The following is a 24,148-nucleotide window of genomic DNA, read 5'->3' as shown; positions in this document are numbered from 1 at the left end:
AAAGGGTACAGCTTCCCCAGAAGTGGTGCATCCATTAGATGTGCCAATCCTGGCGCTTTGCCCCTACTCATCCCATTGCCCTGGTGCGGTGGCAAACAGGGTAATAAATGGGGTTGATGCCATATGTGTAGTGTCACTCGGCATCAAGCCCTGGGATTTGTGATGACAAGCGTTTATCAGATACCCGACATCACTACCCAGTCAGTAATAAAAAAAAACCCCAAAACAATGGACAACAAAAAGTTTTATTTAAGAAAAACACTCCCCAACACATTCCCTCTTAGACCAATTTATTGAAAAGAACAATCATATCCGGGTCCGGCGTAATCCAATAAGGGGGTCCTACGACGAACCATACCATAGTCAATGTCCCAGTCAATGAAGAACAGAATGTTCCCCATTTTCTGGAAGAGTAGTGCAGTGACCTGAGCTAACATCAATAGGTCAGCCTAGGTCACTGCAGGGGATGACGAGCGCTGCTGTCAGAGGAGGTTTAGATGAGCTCATTACCTGTTGTGACGATCTCCTGCACTCCTGACGTCTGCGCTGTCACTGACTTCTATGCCCACTGCGTTCTCAGCAGTATCGCGGGAGCCCGTAACGTCACCGCTAGTGACAGTCTCGGGCCGCCCGTGAGACTTGATGTGAGAACGCGGCGGGCATAGAAGGCAGTGACAGCACTGACGTCAGGAGTGCAGGAGATCGTCACAGCAGGTAATGATCTCATCTAACTTCCTGATAGCAGTGCTCGTCATCCCCGCGGCTGCCCGCACTGCAGTGTGAGAAGCTGCTGATACTGCAGTGCAAGCAGCTGCGGGGCTGGCAGGGAGCGGGACACAGACTGCACGGGCAGTGATGAAAAGCAGCTCTGCGCTCCCTCTCATCAGTGCTTTCAAATGTATCGGCATCTGTGATGCCGATACATTTGAATGTGCGATCCTGAGCAAGGGGCCCGGTGCTAGCCGTGACACCGTGGGCAGCCGCCGCCAGGCCCCTCCCCCAGGTCACGGACCCCACATCAGTGCCGGATGAGGTTGCGGGAACAGTACAGGTGCAGGGGAATGTGTGGAAGGGTGCAGGGAAGGGGGGCGGGTACTCCACGCACTGTACCCGCCCAGTAGGGCGGCAACATGCTGTTCCCAGATTTGCATGTCAACATGGTCCTGCTCATGTTGACATTAAATGACCGGAAGCAGCAAAATCGTTGCAGGAGATGTTACATGACCCCTCTGAGCCGGGGGAGAGGGGCTGACAGCAGGGCATGGAAAGTGGTCACTATCTACTTAGCTGCCCCAATGTAGTCCAATAGGGAAATAATAAAAAAAAGGTTCAAAATAAGCCGGATAACCCCTTTAATGAGTGGCAGCAGTGAATATGTATGAGTCTGAGTGTCCCCGAAAGAAAAATTAGAGGCCGCAAGAGCATTGTGACAGTCACGCTAGTGATAGGTGAACATGCTGCTTAAATCTGTATTGTCACATTGCTGGGAAGTAAAGTAAGAACATGCTGACAACAAAACTGCACCAAAAAAACGCAAAAAACCCCCAACTCCGCAGCGTGCACATATACCCTTAAGCCTAGACTACTGAGACTTGTATCTCCACTGCTTCACTCTTATCTTTTGAGTGAGATTGTCCATTAGGTAAAATCAGTAACTAGGCCCCAATTCACCAAGTGTAAGACTGTGCCCACGTGTGCATATTGCATGCAGTTATGCTGCGATTTGCACCGCAGCATAACTGCATGCGTCCTGCGTCCCCTGCACAATCTATGAAGTTTGTGCAAAATCCATGCCCATGTGGCGTTTTAGAACGCAGCGATTTGCATGCTGCTGTCTCCATTCTGTCTATAGGGAGAGGCAGCATCCAGAGCCCACGAATTCTGCAGTCACAAAAGTTTCAGAACGGAGCCTTTCAGCTGCGCTCTGAAGCGGACATGAAGTGACGTTACGCTGCTGTGGAGAGCGCACACACGTGGGCACATAGCCGAAGGCAGTCTTGATAGAGTGCGCTCTGGAGTAAGATGGACTGAATTTGAGATGTGCACCTCTTTAACCCCTTCACGACTATGGACGGAAAGATCCGTCATGGTGCCCTGGTACTTAAAGACCAATGACGGATCTTTCCGTCATGGCGAAATCGCGGCACTGGAGCCCCCTGTAACTGCGATCGGTTCGCACAAACCGCAGATTCGGGGAGGAGGGGACCTGTACCTGACCTCAGGAGGGGTGGTGTCTCCTCCCCCGACCTACGGAGGCTGTGATTGGCTGACTAACGTCGCTCAGCCAATCACAGCCACTGTAATGTTACAGCCATTGAAAGTCGTTGAAACATTGAAATCCAGCCCTGACCAGTGCAGCTGTAGCACTGGCCATTGGCTGAAGCTGGGTGACCTCACTGGATCACCCTCCCCCAGCTCCACTAGCTCTGATTGGCGAGATCGGCCTTGTGACCGATCTCTCCAATCACAGTGGACCTGTTGCCGGTGACCGCCCCCCTCAGCTTCACTTGTCGGTTCTGCAGCACGCCAGTACAGTGAGTGTATACAGTGCAATGGCAGGGCGACAAGCTCCGGTCCCATGCTGTTATGTGACCGGAGCATGGGACCTGGAAGTTGCCGCGCTGCCATTGTACTGTATCAAACCGGCGAAAAGCTTCCCGATCCGCCGCCGCTGCCCTCTCCATCTGCCACCGCTCACCCCGATCTGCTGCCCGCATCCCTCACCTGTCGCCCCCGTCATGGGCGCTCCCTCACCCGTCGCCCCCGTCGTGTGCGCTCCCTCACCCGTCGCCCCCTTCGTGTGCGCTCCCTCACCCGTCGCCCCCGTCGTGTGCGCTCCCTCACCCCTCACCCGTCGCCCCCGTCGCGTGCGCTCCCTCACCCGTCGCCCCCGTCGCGTGCGCTCCCTCACCCGTCGCCCCCGTCGCGTGCGCTCCCTCACCCGTCGCCCCCGTCGCGTGCGCTCCCTCACCCGTCGCCCCCGTCGCGTGCGCTCCCTCACCCGTCGCCCCCGTCGCCTGCGCTCCCTCACCCGTCGCCCCCGTCGCCTGCGCTCCCTCACCCGTCGCCCCCGTCGCGTGCGCTCCCTCACCCGTCGCCCCCGTCGCGTGCGCTCCCTCACCCGTCGCGTGCGCTCCCTCACCCGTCGCGTGCGCTCCCTCACCCGTCGCGTGCGCTCCCTCACCCGTCGCGTGCGCTCCCTCACCCGTCGCCCCCGTCGCGTGGGCTCCCTCTCCCGTCGCCCCCGTCGCGTGGGCTCCCTCTCCCGTCGCCCCCGTCGCGTGGGCTCCCTCTCCCGTCGCCCCCGTCGCGTGGGCTCCCTCTCCCGTCGCCCCCGTCGCGTGGGCTCCCTCTCCCGTCGCCCCCGTCGCGTGGGCTCCCTCTCCCGTCGCCCCCGTCGCGTGGGCTCCCTCTCCCGTCGCCCCCGTCGCGTGGGCTCCCTCTCCCGTCGCCCCCGTCGCGTGGGCTCCCTCTCCCGTCGCGTGGGCTCCCTCTCCCGTCGCCCCCGTCGCGTGGGCTCCCTCTCCCGTCGCCCCCGTCGCGTGGGCTCCCTCTCCCGTCGCCCCCGTCGCGTGGGCTCCCTCTCCCGTCGCCCCCGTCGCGTGGGCTCCCTCTCCCGTCGCCCCCGTCGCGTGGGCTCCCTCTCCCGCCGCCCCCGTCGCGTGGGCTCCCTCTCCCGCCGCCCGCGTCGCGTGGGCTCCCTCTCCCGCCGCCCCCGTCGCGTGGACTCCCTCTCCCGCCGCCCCCGTCGCGTGGGCTCCCTCTCCCGCTGCCCCCGTCGCGTGGGCTCCCTCTCCCGCCGCCCCCGTCGCGTGGGCTCCCTCTCCCGCCTATCACTCTCCCCGATCTGCTGCCTTCTTCATGTCCTGTGATGCTGCTGCCTAGATCCATCCTGTAAGGTAGCTATCCCCAATCTCACCTCCCACTCCCCTTTCCCCCCATCCCCCCCTTCCCCCTCATCCTCCGCCGCTCCTGCATCCACTGCGCTCTGTCCCATCCGCCGCCACCCTATCCCAGCCGCCGTCTCACATTCACAGATGCTCCCTTTTATATGCCACTGCTCCCCCATCTGCTGCCCACCCATCTGCTGCCCACCCATCTGCCTCCCCCCATCTGCCGCTGTTCTGATCCATCCTGTAGGTATTGTTCGTGGCTCTTTTCTAACTATCCCCAATCGCATCTCCCCCCCCCCCCCCCTTCCCTCCTCCCCCACCTGCTTGCCGCCAAATGCTGATCAGCTATGTGATTGGCTGATCAGGTACGTAATTGTTGCCCGAGTTTTTGCTTTTTTTTTTTTTGAGCACCACAAATAAAAAAAAAAGACAAAACTTGAACAATTAGGTACCTGATCAGCAATCGTCCTGCAGTCGTACTCGACTTTGGACAGGACTTCTTTTTTCCATCCCACCTAGTCTCCCCCCCCCCCCCCCGCCCTTTATGTAGAACATCCGTGCGTGCACCCTGATTTTTTTTTTATGCCATGGGGCTCAGGTTTCCAATATGGGGTCATAAGTGGGGGAGCTCCACTGTTTCGGCACCTCAGGGGGTCTCCAAACACAACATGGAATACGCTAATTATCCCAGACAATTTTGCATTTGAAAAGTCAAATGACGCTCATTGCATTCCGAGCCCTGCTGTGCACCCAAACATTTGATTTCCACCACATATGAGGTATCTGTGTACTCAGGAGAAATTACACCATACATTTTATGGTGCAGTTTTCCTGATACCCTTGTGAAAAATAAAGCTACCTGGTTGAAGTAACAATTTCGTGGTATAATTTTTTTTTTTTTTTTATTTTCACAGCTCAACTTTGTTAATTTTTTTTGAAGTCCCCAGAGGTTCAAAGAGCTCAATAAACATCTAGATAAATTCCATGAGGGGTCTAGTTTCCAAAATGGGGTCACATGTGGGGGAGCTTCACTGTTTCGGCACCTCAGGGGTTCTCCAAACGTAACATGGTGCAGCTAACAATTCCAGCTAATTTTCTGTTCAAAAAGTCAAATGACGCTCCTTCCCTTTCGAGGCCTGCCGTGCGCCCAAACAGTGTTTTTTCGCCACATATGACGTATCTGCGTGCTCAGAATAAATTGCCCAACAAATTTTGGAGATTCATTTAATCCTGTTACCCTTGTGAATATTCAATATTTAAAGCTAAATTAACAATTTTGTTGTAAATTGTTCATTTTTTCCTTCCACATTGCTTTAGTTACTGTGAAGCACCTGAAGGGTTAATAACCTTCTTGAATGTGGTTTTGAGTATCCTGAGGGGTGCAGTTTTTGGAATGGTGTCACTTTTTGGTGTTTTATCATATACCAGTGCCCGGAAACTACCTCCATTTAGTTAATGGCATACATCTCTGACAAAATTAGTTACATAATTAATTTGTCAAATGCGCATCACAGCTTCCCAACGAAGCGCCACCCACTTTTCGGAATGTTGATGGAGCTGGCCAGTGCTGGTGCACGTGTCAAAAGCTACCATTGTGGCCACACCTGCTTAGTGTTACAAGAAGTCTTTGTAGACCAAGCTGAAATCTGTGAAATCTGGTGATTCTCAATCCTAAGAAACTGGTAAGTTTAAGCTTCTTGCAACAACCTTTGTGTAATATGTATTCATTGTGCTCTTACAGGAGTAATTCCATCAATTACTAAAAATATCAGGGAATTGTCTTGCATCAGTTTTCCATTTGAGTAGTAAAATAGGCCTAGTGTGAAGGTAAAACATCTTTAGTGAATGTGCTGGTATATTAAGTGGCTGTCAAAATGTATCCTTGCGTAGAATTAGTAAATTGCCGTTTTCAGATTTGAACACAATTATGTGGTGATTGAGGGAATTACTTGGATTTTTTGGATAGCTGTAGCTTATCGGCTTGCCTTGCTTTAAAGTGAATACTGGAAGTCCATAAAACATATGTATTTACTTCTACAAAAATGACACTTGCTCTCTTTTTAATTTTGAGGTTTCATTTGCTCGTCCAAGTTCAGAAAATATTAAGGATGCAAACTTGTACATCAGTGGACTTCCAAGAACGATGACACAGAAAGACGTTGAAGATATGTTTTCAGGATTTGGCCGTATCATCAATTCTCGTGTTCTTGTTGATCAGGCCACTGGTAAGTTTTGTGTATGTCACTCGACGTGTACAAAATCTAGACATTGATAGCTGCATTAGAGAAATTTAACACTGTTTCTCATCTGCCATGTGGCATTATTATTTAGCTTGATCAGGTATTCCTGAGAACCATCCAAAATGTGATTTACAATATTTTTCTGCCTCCGCTCAACATCTGCATCTTTTTCTTTTACATAATGGAGTTTCCTGATTTTCTACAATTTGCAGTATATTACTATGGTATCGGACCAGCTTAAAGAGATTGCATTTATGCTGAAAAGTTTGTGAACAAATTAAATGGTATATACAGTATATTTGTAATAACTTCACTCCGCCATTGGGGGATGCCAAATTTTATTTGCTGTGTGTGTCTTTCAGAACACAACACTTGAAGGGAACCGATCATCAGGATTTTCATATATAAGCTAAAGCCAGTGCTATACTGGCGCTATCAGGCAGATTATCTACATACCATTAGTCGTCAGCTCGGATGTTTTAGGCTTTCAAATCCAAGAAAATGAAGTTTAAAAATTCGTCAGCTTTTTGAGTGACCACTGCATCAGAGCAGATAATCTCTGGGTGGGTATTCATATGGATTCCCGCCCCCTCAGCCTGTTGTTTTTCCTTCTCTGTTCTCTATACTAATGTTATTCATCTTCTTCGTCACTAAGATGGCGTCTGAGTTGGAGCCTGCACATTGTGCTTATCTCAGGCGCCATTTTTGTGAAGACCTTGTAATTCTAGTCTTATGGCTGAGAGGGTGGCGCATGCGCCCTCGCTTCTTCAGCTCTCATTGTGACCGCGAGAGCGCTGGCGGTCACAACAGGAGTGGAGAACAGCTCATCGTAGCGATTTTAGCTGCAGAAGAACCCGGGGCGGCCCAGTGTCCTGTTATGCAGTTAATCCCGCGATAACATCGAGAGCTGAAAAAGCGAGGGCGCATGCGCCGCCCTCTCAGCCATAAGACAAGAATTACAGGCTCTTCACAAAGATGGTGCCGGAGATCAGCGCTATGCGCAGGCACCAACTCTGACGCCATCTTAGTGACGAAAAACCACACTCTCCATTGGTGTGGCTGCATCAGCTGGTAATAGGGCATGCCCAGTTCCCAGCTGTAGGTGAAGCCCAATGCCATTTCCTTGTAGCTCAGAGCAATGCATTAGACTATAATTTCCCTGTCACTTGTAATTACTGTGATCTCAGTGACGACGGCATCATTGTGACAACAGTGCTCAGATAATAGTAAATACAAATGAGAATTCACCAGGAACCATCGCTGCGGCAGTGATTTCATTAAGTGACATGTATTCACCACTGGATTTGATTACTGATGGTTTTTTTTTTTTTTACCGCTCAATAGTGTAAAATTAAACATGAATCTGCAAAAGCTTTTAAGGGGTGTAGTGTTATATATATATATATATATATATATATATCTATATATATATATATAATATAATATAATATAATATGCTCATTTATGGAAGGGTTTTGATGTTTCTGGTACTCCAGAGGCTCTGCTACTGTGACATGGCAACCATGGGATAGATAGTCTTCTGCTACCTGGAGAACTATTACATCCCAAATGAAAACTGGCTCCTCCCCAGCAGACAATAACGTCCCAGAAAACATCAGACCTCTGTTATTTTTTTGTAGTGTCAGTTGGAGGCAAACGAGGTCTGGGTCTCAGATGTATCGCTTATAGGGTAACTTGAGTGTAATTACGCAATCTTTCACCCATGTAGTGGAAGACAATAGTATAGGCTGTAGTTGTTCAGTCAGATTGGTTTCGTGCCTATATGGCTAGTTCATGTACCTTGGTGCAGAGTGGTGTTTTTTTAGCTTAATGGTCTTCTTCCTGTCCTCCCACCATACCATATATGTTTGCTTTGAAAAGATGAAGTCCGGACATACCAGCTTTTAGCCTCAACTCATCTGGTCTTAAAGAAGCTTGATCCTAAGTAGGTCTGTGTGTTGTGCTGGCTTCCCTGCTGTTGTTTCTCTGCTTGGTAGTGTTTCTCGTTGCGGCATCCTGGCATGTACTGTTCCCCTCGTTTTAGCCCTGTGCGCCTCCCGCTGTTTTTTCCACGTCCTCTCTCTCCCCTCTCACCTTCTATCCTCCACTCTTGTAACCTCCTCCTCGCCTTGAGATGTTTGGGGGTTGTCCCTAAGGCAGCTGTGAAGGATGTGAGTAAGTAAAGGCCCCTTTCAGTGCTTAAAGGGAACCTGTCATCAGAAATTTGGCTTTCAACCTAAACGTTTCCCCCTCTGCAGCTCCTGGGCTGCATTTTAGTAAGGTTTCTATACTTTTTGTGCCCCCTTTTAAACCAAAATAAATACTTTATAAAACTGTACCTTTCGGTTTGAAAATCTTGTAAATGATCCATGGGGGCGGGCCGTGTGGCGTCCTTTGCTGTATCTTACGCCGTCCCCCATGCTCCAAATCATCCCTCAGGACGTCGACCACTGCGCCCGAGGTCCCGTGCACGCCAGGACACCTAGTGACGTGGTCGCAGGCACGAGAGTATGGGCGGCGCTGTGATTGCATCGCAAGTGCCCGCCCATACTCTCGTGGGCGCGCTCTTCCCTCTGTACGTCGCTCAGATCCTCCGCTTCTCCTGTAGTGGCCTGCTCCGCTCCTCCCATCTATTTCCTGCTGCAGGGTACAATAGGAAGGAGGTGACGTCGGGCCAGCGCAGAACACTGGAGGCAGTGGGGAAAGCGCGCCCACGAGAGTATGGGCGGGCACTTGCGATGCAATCACAGCGCCGCCCATACTCTCGTGCATGCGACCACGTCACCAGGTGGCCCGGCGTGCACGGGACCTCGGGCGCAGTGGGCGGCGTTCTGAGGGATGATTTGGAGCATGGGGGACGGCGTAAGATACAGCAACGGACGCCACACGGCCCGCCCCCATGGATAATTTACAAGATTTTCAAACCGAAAGGTACAGTTTTATAAAGTATTTATTTTGGTTTAAAAGGGGGCACAAAAAGTATAGAAACCTTACTAGAATGCAGCCCACGAGCTGTAGAGGGGGAAACTATTAGGTTGAAAGCCAAATTTCTGATGACAGGTTCCCTTTAAAGGGGTGCATGTGGCTGATTGGGTGGAGATAGAGATACTGTGTGGTGGTGGTGTCACAATTTTGTGTTCAATCTCATAGCCCGTGTATGCTTTAATCACTGGAAACATGTCAGTCTGCTGGCCAATCAGCTTGGTCAGTGTGCACACAGTTCCACACCCTTTGTGTCCAACCTGTTCCTGGCATTAGTCTAGTTTTAGTGTATTGCACTGCTGGTACCTCCCTCCTCCTATGCTGATTTGAAGCCCAGGGGACCATTGCTGCCTGGTTATGAAGAAGTTTTTCCTCCTGCCCTTGACCTCTGCCCAATGTCACACCCACCAGCTGGACAGCATCTGCATGGCAGATGACGGAGTCTGTCCTTGCAGCCTTGGATTGGGTTCACAAAACTGCCCTGGTTTCCCCCCGATAAGTGCCATTTTTTTTCAGAGGTTGTCACTCGTGCACTCAACTCCTAAATAGTCTCTTATGGGGTTAGTCCCGGTTTGTGGCTGTGAAGCATCTAATGGTTTTCTCCCAGTGTTTGGTAAGATGACCACCTCCCTGAGTGAAGTAGACCTACCAGCTGAGCCTGTAGTGCCAGGCAGAGCTAGCAGAGAACTCTGCAACCCAGATGCTGCTCTGGATAAACCCTCTAGGTGAGACCTCCCAGTTGGTCAAATTCTGCGTGTAACTCTGAGATCCAGAAGTTATTCTCACCACCTTACAGAGTGAATCAGACCTACCAGCTGAGACCGTACACCTGGGTGAATAATATAACTTATGTGGACCGCCCTTTTCTGAGGGGCTCAACCCCCTCCTGATCAGATCTCACAGCTGCACAGATTGTACAGGTGAACCTACAACTGGGAAACTGTGAATTACCTTCCACAGCAGGTAAAGTGGAGCATCACAGAAGTGATCCAAACTATACCTCTTACCTAGGAGAGTCAGACCCGCTGTGCTTTCTCTCTGTAGAGCGCACAGCATATTTAGTTATCTCAAGTACATAACGGCGGACCGGAATTAATCTCCGATATCTGCCGGACGCCGATACCCATGTAATTATATGGGGACCCAAATATTGTGCTTTAAAATAGTGGTAGAAGGTCTAGGGGGATTAGCGCACAAGCGAGTCTCCCACATGGCTATAACAGTACCTCCAGGGCCACTCATTGCCCTCATACAAATTCACCGCTTCCCCCGTCCGCTAGGAGTCCCGGCGTTTCTGATTAGTTGTAGTCAGACCACACCCCCACCCTGTGTGATAGCGTGACTTGATTGCTTGGAATCACACAGGCTGTCTGCGTCTCTATAGTGGTGTAAAAATAAATACAAAAAATTGGGATAGGGTTCCCCATACTGTGATACCCAGAGAAGATAAAGCATACAGAGCTATACTTTACAGAGCTCATCGTGATTGCCTTGGTGTGGTGGCAGTTGGGGTAATGGGTTAATGACCTCTTCACAGCTGCTAGTAAGCCCTAGATTTGTAATGGGAGGTGTTTGAGACCCCCTCATTACTAATCTGTAAGTGACACCAATACAATACAACCACAACCAATACTCACCAAAAAAAAAATCATTTATTTAAAATAAAATTTAAAAATACTCCACCCTCTCTCTCCAATTTATTAACCCCAATCACCCAGTTCTGATGTAATCCACACGAGGTTCCACGACTGTTCTGGCTCTGCTACATACTGAAGTCACAGCGCGCTGGCACAGAGAATGTCTGCACACTGACTTCAGGCAGAGACTGACTGATCTGCGGCTGAGAGTGGTGACGACGTCACTCAGTTTAGGTTCATAGCTGTAGGTTCCCCCGCTACTCCGGGGGACCTCAGGTGACCTTAGCTCAGATTACCAATACTGCATTTCCTGGCAGAAATCCACGTTGGTTTTTTTTTTGCCAAGAGATGCAGATTTGGAGCTCAGATTTCAGCACCATATCTGCATCTCCTAGCAAGAAAATCGACTCAAAACCGCATCGTGTTTTGATGCATTTTTTGATAAAAGATGCAGATTTGATGCAGAAAATCTGCAGCATGTCAATTCTTTGTGTGTTTGCCTGCATTTTTCACTCCTTGAATTCAGTTAACCCCTTCAGCCCCAGGGCACTTTCCGTTTTTGCGTTTTTGTTTTTTGCTCCCCTTCTTCCGAGAGCCGTAACTTTTTTTTTTATTTTTCCGTCAGTCTTGCCATATGAGGGCTTGTTTTTTGCGGGACAAGTGGTACTTTTAAATGAAACCATAATTTTTACCATATGGTGTACTGGAAAACAGCCAAAAAATTCCAAGTGCGGAAAAATTGCAAAAAAAAGTGTGATGGCACAATATTTTTTGGGATGTTTTATTCACGGTGTTCACTATATGGTAAAACTAATGTGTGGGTATGATGCCTGAGGTCGGTGCGAGTTTGTTGACACCAAACATGTATAGGTTTACTTGTATCTAAGGGGTTAAAAAAATTCAAGTTTTTCCAATAAAAGTGGTGCACGTTTTGCGCCATTTTCCGAAACATGTAGCGTTCTTATTTTTTGGGATCTATGGCTCAGTGACTGCTTATTTTTTGCGTCTCGAGCTGACGTTTCTAATGGTAACATTTTTGCGCAGATGCTATGTTTTGATTGCCTGTTATTGCAGTTTGCGTAAAACTTGCGGCGACCAAAAAACGTAATTTTGGCGTTTGGAATTTTTTTGTTACTACGCCGTTTACCAATCAGATTAATTGATTTTATATTTTGATAGATCGGGCATTTCTGAACGCGGCGATACCAAATGTGTATATTTATTTATTTTTTAACCCTTTAATTTTCAATGGGGGGAAATAAGGGGGTGATTTGAACTTTTACTTTTTTTTTATTTTTTAAAAAACTTTTTTTTACTTTTATTTTACTAGCCCCCCTCCTAGGGGGCTATAGCGATCAGCAATCCGATCACTATTATCTATCTGCTGATCACAGCTATACAGCTGTAAACAGCAGATTCAGTCACTTTGGTTTTCCCTCTGCTCTCGGGCGAGGGAAAACAAAAGTGAAACATCATAGCTGCAGGCGTCATCACATGACCCTGTGCTACGATGGCAACCACCGATAGTCACGTGATCACGCGCGTGACTTTCGGTGGGGGCGGCGGTGAGTAAAAAACATGGCCGCGCGCATTTAGATCTTGCTGCCAGACTTTGGCAGCAAGATTTAAGGGGTTAATTGCCGCGGGTGGAAGCGATTCCACCCGCGGCTCGCAGGCACACATGTCAGCTGTTAAAAACAGCTGATATGTGTGCCGACCACCGCCGCCTGCCCGCACCAGGGGGCGGGGCTTAACGGGACACACTCCATGACGGATATATCCATCCATGGTCGTGGAGGGGTTAAAAAAAAGTATGCAAAAAGGTGCTTTTTTGTGCTGTTTTTCCTGCTAAGAGATACAGAAATTTCTACAACCAAATACTCAACTTGTGTACATACCCTTAAGACGTGTCTGCACGTGTGCTTTTTTTCCTGCATTTTGGCTGCGTTTAAAACTGCATTGTGCCATTGACCAAATACATGTGTTGTGCTTCCCCAGCAGCGTTTTTTTCCAGGCAGCGTTTTCTTCATCAAATATTTGACAAAATCGATGCCTAAATAAAGCAGCAAGTCACTACTTCAGTGCATTTTGGTTGTATTTTCCACCTATTGAAATGAGTGAGGTGTCGCTGATCGCGCGCTCTGATCGCGCTCTCTCGCTCTCTGATCTTGCTCTCTCTCTGATCTTGCTCTCTCTCTGATCTCGCTCTCTGTGATCTCGCTCTCTGTGATCTCGCTCTCTGTGATCTCGCTCTCTGTGATCTCGCTCTCTGTGATCTCGCTCTCTGTGATCTCGCTCTCTGTGATCTCGCTCTCTGTGATCTCGCTCTCTGTGATCTCTCGCTCTCTGTGATCTCTCGCTCTCTGTGATCTCTCGCTCTCTGTGATCTCTCGCTCTCTGTGATCTCTCGCTCTCTGTGATCTCTCGCTCTCTGTGATCTCTCGCTCTCTGTGATCTCTCGCTCTCTGTGATCTCTCGCTCTCTGTGATCTCTCGCTCTCTGTGATCTCTCGCTCTCTGTGATCTCTCGCTCTCTGTGATCTCTCGCTCTCTGTGATCTCTCGCTCTCTGTGATCTCTCGCTCTCTGTGATCTCTCGCTCTCTGTGATCTCTCGCTCTCTGTGATCTCTCGCTCTCTGTGATCTCTCGCTCTCTGTGATCTCTCTCTGTGATCTCTCTCTGTGATCTCTCTCTGTGATCTCTCTCTCTCTGTGATCTCTCTCTCTCTCTGTGATCTCTCTCTCTCTCTGTGATCTCTCTCTCTCTCTGTGATCTCTCTCTCTCTCTGTGATCTCTCTCTCTCTCTCTCTCTGTGATCTCTCTCTCTCTCTCTGTGATCTCTCTCTCTCTCTGTGATCTCTCTCTCTCTCTGTGATCTCTCTCTCTCTCTGTGATCTCTCTCTCTCTCTGTGATCTCTCTCTCTCTGTGATCTCTCTCTCTCTCTGTGATCTCTCTCTCTCTCTGTGATCTCTCTCTCTCTGATCACGATCTCTCTCTCTGATCTCTCTCTCTCTGATCTCTCTCTCTGATCTCTCTCTCTGATCTCTCTCTGATCTCTCTCTGATCTCTCTCTGATCTCTCTCTGATCTCTCTCTGATCTCTCTCTGATCTCTCTCATATCTCTCTCTCATCTCTCATCTCTCTCATCTCTCTCATCTCTCTCATCTCTCTCATCTCTCTCATCTCTCTCATCTCTCTCATCTCTCTCATCTCTCTCATCTCTCTCATCTCTCTCAGCTCTCTCAGCTCTCTCATCTCTCTCAGCTCTCTCAGCTCTCTCAGCTCTCTCAGCTCTCTCAGCTCTCTCAGCTCTCTCAGCTCTCTCAGCTCTCTCAGCTCTCTCAGCTCTCTCAGCTCTCTCAGCTCTCTGATCTCTCTCAGCTCTCTGATCTCTCTCATCGCTCTCTGATCTCTCTCATCGCTCTCTGATCTCTCTCATCGCTCTCTGATCTCTCTCATCGCTCTCTGATCTCTCTCATCGCTCTCTGATCTCTCTCATCGCTCTCTGATCTCTCTCATCGCTCTCTGATCTCTCTCATCGCTCTCTGATCTCTCTCATCGCTCTCTGATCTCTCTCATCGCTCTCTGATCTCTCTCATCGCTCTCTGATCTCTCTCATCGCTCTCTGATCTCTCTCATCGCTCTCTGATCTCTCTCATCGCTCTCTGATCTCTCTGATCGCTCTCTGATCTCTCTGATCGCTCTCTGATCTCTCTGATCGCTCTCTGATCTCTCTGATCTCTCTCAGCTCTCTGATCTCTCTCAGCTCTCTGATCTCTCTCAGCTCTCTGATCTCTCTCATCGCTCTCTGATCTCTCTCATCGCTCTCTGATCTCTCTCATCGCTCTCTGATCTCTCTCATCGCTCTCTGATCTCTCTCATCGCTCTCTGATCTCTCTCATCGCTCTCTGATCTCTCTCATCGCTCTCTGATCTCTCTCATCGCTCTCTGATCTCTCTCATCGCTCTCTGATCTCTCTCATCGCTCTCTGATCTCTCTCATCGCTCTCTGATCTCTCTCATCGCTCTCTGATCTCTCTCATCGCTCTCTGATCTCTCTCATCGCTCTCTGATCTCTCTCATCGCTCTCTGATCTCTCTCATCGCTCTCGCATCTCTCTCATCGCTCTCTGATCTCTCTCATCGCTCTCTGATCTCTCTCATCGCTCTCTGATCTCTCTCATCGCTCTCGCATCTCTCTCATCGCTCTCGCATCTCTCTCATCGCTCTCGCATCTCTCTCATCGCTCTCGCATCTCTCTCATCGCTCTCGCATCTCTCTCATCGCTCTCGCATCTCTCTCATCGCTCTCGCATCTCTCTCATCGCTCTCGCATCTCTCTCATCGCTCTCGCATCTCTCTCATCGCTCTCGCATCTCTCTCATCGCTCTCGCATCTCTCTCATCGCTCTCGCATCTCTCTCATCGCTCTCGCATCTCTCTCATCGCTCTCGCATCTCTCTCATCGCTCTCGCATCTCTCTCATCGCTCTCGCATCTCTCTCATCGCTCTCGCATCTCTCTCATCGCTCTCGCATCTCTCTCATCGCTCTCGCATCTCTCTCATCGCTCTCGCATCTCTCTCATCGCTCTCGCATCTCTCTCATCGCTCTCGCATCTCTCTCATCGCTCTCGCATCTCTCTCATCGCTCTCGCATCTCTCTCATCGCTCTCGCATCTCTCTCATCGCTCTCGCATCTCTCTCATCGCTCTCGCATCTCTCTCATCGCTCTCGCATCTCTCTCATCGCTCTCGCATCTCTCTCATCGCTCTCGCATCTCTCTCATCGCTCTCGCATCTCTCTCATCGCTCTCGCATCTCTCTCATCGCTCTCGCATCTCTCTCATCGCTCTCGCATCTCTCTCATCGCTCTCGCATCTCTCTCATCGCTCTCGCATCTCTCTCATCGCTCTCGCATCTCTCTCATCGCTCTCGCATCTCTCTCGCTCTCTGATCTCTCTCGCTCTCTGATCTCTCTCGCTCTCTGATCTCTCTCGCTCTCTGATCTCTCTCTGATCTCTCTCGCTCGCTGATCTCTCTCGCTCGCTGATCTCTCTCGCTCGCTGATCTCTCTCGCTCGCTGATCTCTCTCGCTCGCTGATCTCTCTCGCTCGCTGATCTCTCTCGCTCGCTGATCTCTCTCGCTCGCTGATCTCTCTCGCTCGCTGATCTCTCTCGCTCGCTGATCGCGCTCTCTGATCGCGCTCTCTGATCTCTGTCTCTCTGATCTCTGTCGTCTCTCTCTCTCTGATGTCCCTCTCTCTCTGATGTCTCTCTCTCTCTCTCTGATGTCTCTCTCTCTCTCTGATGTCTCTCTCTCTCTCTCTCTGTCTCTCTCTCTCTCTGTCTCTCTCTGATGTCTCTCTCTCTCTCTCTCTCTGTCTCTCTCTCTGATGTCTCTCTCTGATGTCTCTCTCTCTGATCTTTTTCTTTCTGATCTCTCTGATCTCTCTCTCTCTGACCTCGATCTCTCTCTCTGATCTCTCAAATTCAAATGTTTTATTGGCAGGACCAAAATACAATTCGTGTTGCCAAAGCAAGAAAAATACAGTAAGTGTGGTGGGAGGGGATCACGGTTATGGGGAGTTGTGGGCTCAATTTGGGCTCTGAAAGTCCATTTAGGGGCCTTATGTTCCCCTCAGCTTATGACAAGTGGTGACATATTGGGCGGCAATCTCCACCATTGATTCTTCTTCCCCCAGTAGGAAGCGGAGTTTCATGTCCTCGTCCATGGATGGAAAGTCCGGGGTATGAGTGGTAAATTTCTGGAAGTGGGCGGCCCTCACTGCTGAGTATTTGTCTCGCTCTGATCTCTCTCTCTCTCTCTGATCTCTCTCTGATCTCTCTCTCCGATCACCCCGACCGCGCGCTCTCACCCCGACCGCGCGCTCTCACCCCGACCGCGCGCTCTCACCCCGACCGCGCGCTCTCACCCCGACCGCACGCTCTCACCCCGACCGCGCGCTCTCACCCCGACCGCGCGCTCTCACCCCGACCGCGCGCTCTCACCCCGACCGCGCGCTCTCACCCCGACCGCGCGCTCTCACCCCGACCGCGCGCTCTCACCCCGACCGCGCGCTCTCACCCCGACCGCGCGCTCTCACCCCGACCGCGCGCTCTCACCCCGACCGCGCGCTCTCACCCCGACCGCGCGCTCTCACCCCGACCGCGCGCTCTCACCCCGATGTCTGTCTCGCTCACCAATCTCTCAAATCAAATAGGCATTATTGGCAGGACCAAAATACAATTCGTGTTGCCAAAGCAAGAAAAATACAGTAAGTGTGGTGGGAGGGGATCACGGTTATGGGGAGTTGTGGGCTCAATTTGGGCTCTGAAAGTCCATTTAGGGGCCTTATGTTCCCCTCAGCTTATGACAAGTGGTGACATATTGGGCGGCAATCTCCACCATTGATTCTTCTTCCCCCAGTAGGAAGCGGAGTTTCATGTCCTCGTCCATGGATGGAAAGTCCGGGGTATGAGTGGTAAATTTCTGGAAGTGGGCGGCCCTCACTGCTGAGTATTTGTCTCGCTCTGATCTCTCTCTCTCTCTCTGATCTCTCTCTGATCTCTCTCTCCGATCACCCCGACCGCGCGCTCTCACCCCGACCGCGCGCTCTCACCCCGACCGCGCGCTCTCACCCCGACCGCGCGCTCTCACCCCGACCGCGCGCTCTCACCCCGACCGCGCGCTCTCACCCCGACCGCGCGCTCTCACCCCGACCGCGCGCTCTCACCCCGACCGCGCGCTCTCACCCCGACCGCGCGCTCTCACCCCGACCGCGCGCTCTCACCCCGACCGCGCGCTCTCACCCCGACCGCGCGCTCTCACCCCGACCGCGCGCTCTCACCCCGATGTCTGTCTCGCTCACCAATCTCTCAAATCAAATAGGCATTATTGGCAGGACCAAAAAACAATTAGTGTTGCCAAAGCAAGAAAAAGAAGTGTGACAAGGGAGTGGGTTAAGGTTGTGGGGATGGGGTGTCGGGGGCACAATTTGGGGAATGATGGTCCATTTAGAGGTGTTTAGTTCCTCAGCTTATGACATGTGGTGACATATTGGGCGACGATCTCCACCATAGATTCTTCTTCTCCCATTAGCATGCAGTTTCCTCTCCTCGTCCGTGGATGGAAAGTCCGGGGTATGAATGATAAGTTTCTGGAAGTGGGAGGCCCTCACTACTGAGTATTTGTTACAGTGCAGCAGGAGATGCGCCTCGTCCTCCAGAATCCCCTGTTGGCAGTGCTGGCACAGTCTGTTCTTGTATGTCTGTTGGTGCTGCCCTGTTTCCACCTCTAGGCTTTGGGCACTCAGTCTATATAGACTCCGGGTCTGCCTGTCTTTGGAGTAGCGTAGCCTTTCCAGATATGGGGACAGTGTAGTCCCTCCGCAGTGACTGGTAGATGGTGAGTTTCTGGGAGTTCTCTAATTCACTCTTCCAATCCAATCTCTTTCACCGATCTCTCTCTCTCTTTCACCGATCTCTCTCTCTCTTTCACCGATCTCTCTCTCTCTTTCACCGATCTCTCTCTCTCTTTCACCGATCTCTCTCTCTCTTTCACCGATCTCTCTCTCTTTCACCGATCTCTCTCTTTCACCGATCTCTCTCTTTCACCGATCTCTCTCTCTTTCACCGATCTCTCTCTCTTTCACCGATCTCTCTCTCTTTCACCGATCTCTCTCTCTTTCACCGATCTCTCTCTCTTTCACCGATCTCTCTCTCTTTCACCGATCTCTCTCTTTCACCGATCTCTCTCTCTTTCACCGATCTCTCTCTCTTTCACCGATCTCTCTCTTTCACCGATCTCTCTCTCTCTTTCACCGATCTCTCTCTCTCTTTCACCGATCTCTCTCTCTCTTTCACCGATCTCTCTCTCTTTCACCGATCTCTCTCTCTTTCACCGATCTCTCTCTCTCTTTCACCGATCTCTCTCTCTTTCACCGATCTCTCTCTCTTTCACCGATCTCTCTCTCTCTTTCACCGATCTCTCTCTCTCTTTCACCGATCTCTCTCTCTCTTTCACCGATCTCTCTCTTTCACCGATCTCTCTCTCTCTTTCACCGATCTCTCTTTCTCTTTCACCGATCTCTCTCTCTCTTTCACCGATCTCTCTCTCTCTCTTTCACCGATCTCTCTCTCTCTTTCACCGATCTCTCTCTTTCACCGATCTCTCTTTCACCGATCTCTCTCTCTCTTTCACCGATCTCTCTCTCTCTTTCACCGATCTCTCTCTCTCTTTCACCGATCTCTCTCTCTCTTTCACCGATCTCTCTCTCTCTTTCACCGATCTCTCTCTCTCTCTTTCACCGATCTCTCTCTCTCTTTCACCGATCTCTCTCTTTCACCGATCTCTCTTTCACCGATCTCTCTCTCTCTTTCACCGATCTCTCTCTCTCTTTCACCGATCTCTCTCTCTCTTTCACCGATCTCTCTCTCTCTTTCACCGATCTCTCTCTCTCTTTCACCGATCTCTCTCTCTCTTTCACCGATCTCTCTTTCTCTTTCACCGATCTCTCTCTCTCTTTCACCGATCTCTCTCTCTTTCACCGATCTCTCTCTCTCTCACCGATCTCTCTCTCTCTTTCACCGATCTCTCTCTTTCACCGATCTCTCTCTTTCACCGATCTCTCTTTCACCGATCTCTCTCTCTTTCACCGATCTCTCTCTCTCTTTCACCGATCTCTCTCTCTCTTTCACCGATCTCTCTCTCTCTTTCACCGATCTCTCTCTCTCTTTCACTGATCTCTCTCTCTCTTTCACCGATCTCTCTCTCTTTCACCGATCTCTCTCTCTTTCACCGATCTCTCTCTCTTTCACCGATCTCTCTCTCTTTCACCGATCTCTCTCTCTTTCACCGATCTCTCTCTCTTTCACCGATCTCTCTCTCTTTCACCGATCTCTCTCTCTTTCACCGATCTCTCTCTCTTTCACCGATCTCTCTCTCTTTCACCGATCTCTCTCTCTTTCACCGATCTCTCTCTCTTTCACCGATCTCTCTCTCTTTCACCGATCTCTCTCTCTTTCACCGATCTCTCTCTCTTTCACCGATCTCTCTTTGACCGATCTCTCTCTTTCACCGATCTCTCTCTTTCACCGATCTCTCTCTTTCACCGATCTCTCTCTTTCACCGATCTCTCTCTTTGACCGATCTCTCTCTTTGACCGATCTCTCTCTTTGACCGATCTCTCTCATTGACCGATCTCTCTCATTGACCGATCTCTCTCATTGACCGATCTCTCTCTTTGACCGATCTCTCTCTTTGACCGATCTCTCTCTTTGACCGATCTCTCTCTTTGACCGATCTCTCTCTTTGACCGATCTCTCTCTTTGACCGATCGCTCTCTTTGACCGATCGCTCTCTTTGACCGATCGCTCTCTTTGACCGATCGCTCTCTTTGACCGATCGCTCTCTTTGACCGATCGCTCTCTTTGACCGATCGCTCTCTTTGACCGATCGCTCTCTTTGACCGATCGCTCTCTTTGACCGATCGCTCTCTTTGACCGATCGCTCTCTTTGACCGATCGCTCTCTTTGACCGATCGCTCTCTTTGACCGATCGCTCTGTTTCGCCGATCGCTCGCTCTGTTTCGCCGATCGCTCGCTCTGTTTCGCCGATCGCTCGCTCTGTTTCGCCGTTCGCTCGCTCTGTTTCGCCGATCGCTCGCTCTGTTTCGCCGTTCGCTCGCTCTGTTTCGCCGATCGCTCGCTCTGTTTCGCCGATCGCTCGCTCTGTTTCGCCGATCGCTCGCTCTGTTTCGCCGATCGCTCGCTCTGTTTCGCCGATCGCTCGCTCTGTTTCGCCGATCGCTCGCTCTGTTTCGCCGATCGCTCGCTCTGTTTCGCCGATCGCTCGCTCTGTTTCGCCGATCGCTCGCTCTGTTTCGCCGATCGCTCGCTCTGTTTCGCCGATCGCTCGCTCTGTTTCGCCGATCGCTCGCTCTGTTTCGCCGATCGCTCGCTCTGTTTCGCCGATCGCTCTGTCTCTCACACAGTCGCATACCGATCGCCACGCCGCTGTCACACTGCTCCGGCGGCTTGTCCTGCTTCTGAAAATGCCGGTCGTTTTATCTCATACTCACTGCTTCCTCGCCCACCGGTGCCTGATTGGTTGCAGTCAGACGTGCTCCCATGCTGAGTGACAGCTGTCCCACTTATACTAATCACAGCCGCCGGTGGGTGGGTCTATATTGTGCAGTAAAATAAATGTGAATAAAAAAAAGTGCAGCCCCCCCCCCCCCCCCCCCAATTTTTAGGGTAAGGTCACACACTGTGTTTTTTTTACGCTGCGTTTTTGTGTTTTTTTGGGGGGGCACAAATGCACCCGCGGCAAAAAACGTGCGTTTTGGTGCATTTTGCTGCGTTTTTGCTCAGTGTTTTTATGCATTTTTTTTTTTTTTTCAGTGAACAATGTCATTAAAGATTGTTGAAAAAAAAAAAAGAAAGAAGGTCTGATGTCATTTCCTTCTTCAATATGTTCTTCATTCTCCACTAGTGTATGTAGGAAAGCAGACAGCTGCAGAACTAAAAGGCTCAGCATTCTCAGGACTGTATGCAATAGTTTTTTGCTAGCCAGGTACAGCAGTCAGGTAACTGGCTGCCCCCAGCTGCCTATTTGTACCCGGCTGGGAACCAAAAATATAGGGAAGCCCCTTTTTTTTTTATCTTTTTTTAATTATAATTTTAAAAAAATGACGTGGACTTCGCCCAATTTTTGAGTCCAGCCAGGTACAACTAGGCAGCTGGGGATTGGAATCTGCAGTGCAGAGTGCCCAAGCTTTCTTGGCACCCCCGTTGCGAATTGCAGTCCGCAGCCACCCCAGAAAATCGTGATTTCATAGAAACGCCATCTTCTGGCGCTGTATCCAACTCTTCCAGCTGCCCTGATGCCAGGTGGCTTGCTGGGTAATGATGGGGTTAGGGCTGGCTGTATATTATCAGCTGGTCCTAAGCCCGAAATTCATGGTGTCATGCCAATATTAGACATGGCCACCATGAATTTCTAATAAAGATATAAAAAAAAACACAACACAAAAAAATATTAGAAATAAAACACAACACAATTAGTGACTCCATCTTTATTTAAAATAAACACTCCCACCCCCCCGCAGTAATCCTGGGTCAAGGATCCCGCGCCGTCCAATCCAGATCCAATATCATCTGATGGGTTTGCTGGAAGTCATACCGATCAGATGATGTCAAGTTCAAGGATGTGAATCACATCACACATCAGCTGCTTGTATAAAGTTCGTTTATACAATCAGCTGATGCATCAGTGCAAAAAAAAAAAAAAACACTACACACGTCTGTGCTGACTCCCGTTCGATCGCTGCAGGAGCTGCCGGTAATCAGTGAAGTGGTCTCCTGACGGTATCAGCTGATAGTTTAAACTGGCCGGGCGGTAGAAAGCCGGCGTCACCGCAAGACTTAAGATCAGCTGATGCGTCAGGTGCCGCATCAGGTGACCGCATCAGGTGATCACTGCCAGGTCCTTCAGCTATCAGAAGTCTGCACACAGCCCGAGTGGCGGTACCGGGACGAGGAGAGCTGGGAGCGGACGTATCCCGGGAGTCTGCAGACAGGTGAGTATGAAATTTTTTTTTCCTACTGTTCACTTTTGATTTCGCAGCTGCTTCCACCTCCCGTCCAGAGATGGAGCCGCACGGGAGCAGACATGGCACCGGACGAAAGGTGGAGGCAGCAGTGGCGGTACTGGGAGGATTTACGCTTCTGTGTTTACCAACAGAAGGAATCCTCTTCCTGTACATGTCTCTTTACTACCCACCCCTTGCGTCTATAGCTGCGTTTTTAGTCATAGAAATGCAGTTTTATTTGCAATTTGCGTTTTCATTGCGCTTTTGAACATCTCATTGAACTCAGTGGGTGGAAAACGCAGTGAAAAAGGCAAAAATAATTGACATGCTGCGTTTTTGTGGGCACCACAAAAACGCAGCTAAAAAAATGCTGTTTGCAGACAGCAAAAATGAAAACTCATAGACTTTGCTGGTGAAGCGAAGTCATGCAGTTTTCTAAGCAAAAACGCACCCGAAAAACGCACAAATACACCGCGAAAAACGCACTTTGTGAACTTACCCTTATTCCAGCCAAGGTAAAGACACACGGCTGAGGGCTGGTATTTTCAGGATGGGGAGCCCCATGTTATTGGGAGCCCCTCAGCCTAAAAATATCAGCCAGCAGGAGCCCGGAAATGCCACATTCATTAGATGCGACTGTCCTAACTCTACCCGGCTCATTGCGATTGCCCTGGTGCGGTGGCAATCGGGGTAATAAGGAGTTAATGGCAGCCCATAGCTGCCACTAAGTCCTAGCTTAGTGATGGCAGACGTCTGAGACACCCACCATCACTAAACTGTAGTGAATGTAAATAAACGATTTTTCGGTATTTTCTGTTTTTTTGCAATAAAAGACAAAAAAAAACACCCTCTCTCACAACTTTATTAACCCCTCAAAAAACCCTCCAGGTCCGACTTAATCCACACGAGGTCACACGACGCTTCCAGCACTGCGGCATCTGACACTTACAGGGAGCACCGTTGAACACGACTGCTTACTGTGAGCTCCAGGCAGCAAGTGAATTGAGTCACGCGCTATCAGCTGGACATCACTCTGGTGATTTGCGGTCACACCTGGAGTCCTCTCCCTCTGACCGCAAATCACCTGAGTGACTGAAGGACCCGCGCGATCAGCGAGATGTCACTCAGGAGATTTCCAATTACAGCTGGAGTTTTCCACCGGTGACTGCAAATCAGGACGCAACACAAGCAGAGCCACACGATGAGAATGAACTCTGCACCACCTCTGACAGCAGTGGGCCCCGCACTACTCCCTGTGTCCCGGCACTTAAGTTAGAGGTTCACCCAAGTTTATTCTCATCAGGGGGCTCTGTTTGCTGTCAACAGCCAGCCCTGCTCTATGGTGTTGCTGTGCTGGAACAGGGATGTAGCAGAGCCGAGTGGGACCGCACTGTCAAAAATGCATCCAAAATGCATTCAAAACGCATTCAAAGTGCATGCGTTTTGGATGCATTTTTTTTTGTCAACCGCATTGTTTACAGTTTCCAAAACGCTGCAGTTTAGTTGTCAAGGCAGAACGCAGACGTGTGGACATAGCCTTACTCTGTGCATGCAGAAGGGAGGGAGGGAGGAGAGTTGTTTACTGCTCTTAAATTACTAGCTGCAAAAATGGATATTACCAGTTTGTGGATAAAACCTAACTCTCAAAGTCTAGATGATTAGAAAATGTCAAGAAAACATGTTCATTTGAAAGGATGGAATGCTTATACAAATAACTAAATGTAGACTTTTATGTTTGATTTGGAAGCTTTGGCTTCAACACTCCAAGAATACAATACTGATATAACTGTGACCTTTTTCTAAGCCCAAG

The 24,148-nt window shown here is 50.1% G+C and overlaps 1 protein-coding gene across 1 annotated transcript in view; it reads left to right on the top strand.

The window, feature by feature from the left end:
• Nucleotides 1-24,148, top strand: part of ELAVL1 (ELAV like RNA binding protein 1) — a 215,259-nt gene that overhangs the window by 141,104 nt on the left and 50,007 nt on the right. Inside the window, exon 3 of the mRNA XM_075352622.1 lies at nucleotides 5,965-6,118. Within this exon, the coding sequence (XP_075208737.1) occupies nucleotides 5,965-6,118 (154 nt within the window). The remainder of the gene's footprint in view (nucleotides 1-5,964; nucleotides 6,119-24,148) is intronic.

Source organism: Anomaloglossus baeobatrachus, chromosome 1 (genome assembly GCF_048569485.1).
Source record: "Anomaloglossus baeobatrachus isolate aAnoBae1 chromosome 1, aAnoBae1.hap1, whole genome shotgun sequence".
Classification (NCBI taxonomy): domain Eukaryota; kingdom Metazoa; phylum Chordata; class Amphibia; order Anura; family Aromobatidae; genus Anomaloglossus; species Anomaloglossus baeobatrachus.
The sequence above is the reverse complement of the archived record's forward strand: the minus strand, read 5'-3'. Positions and strand labels throughout refer to the sequence as shown.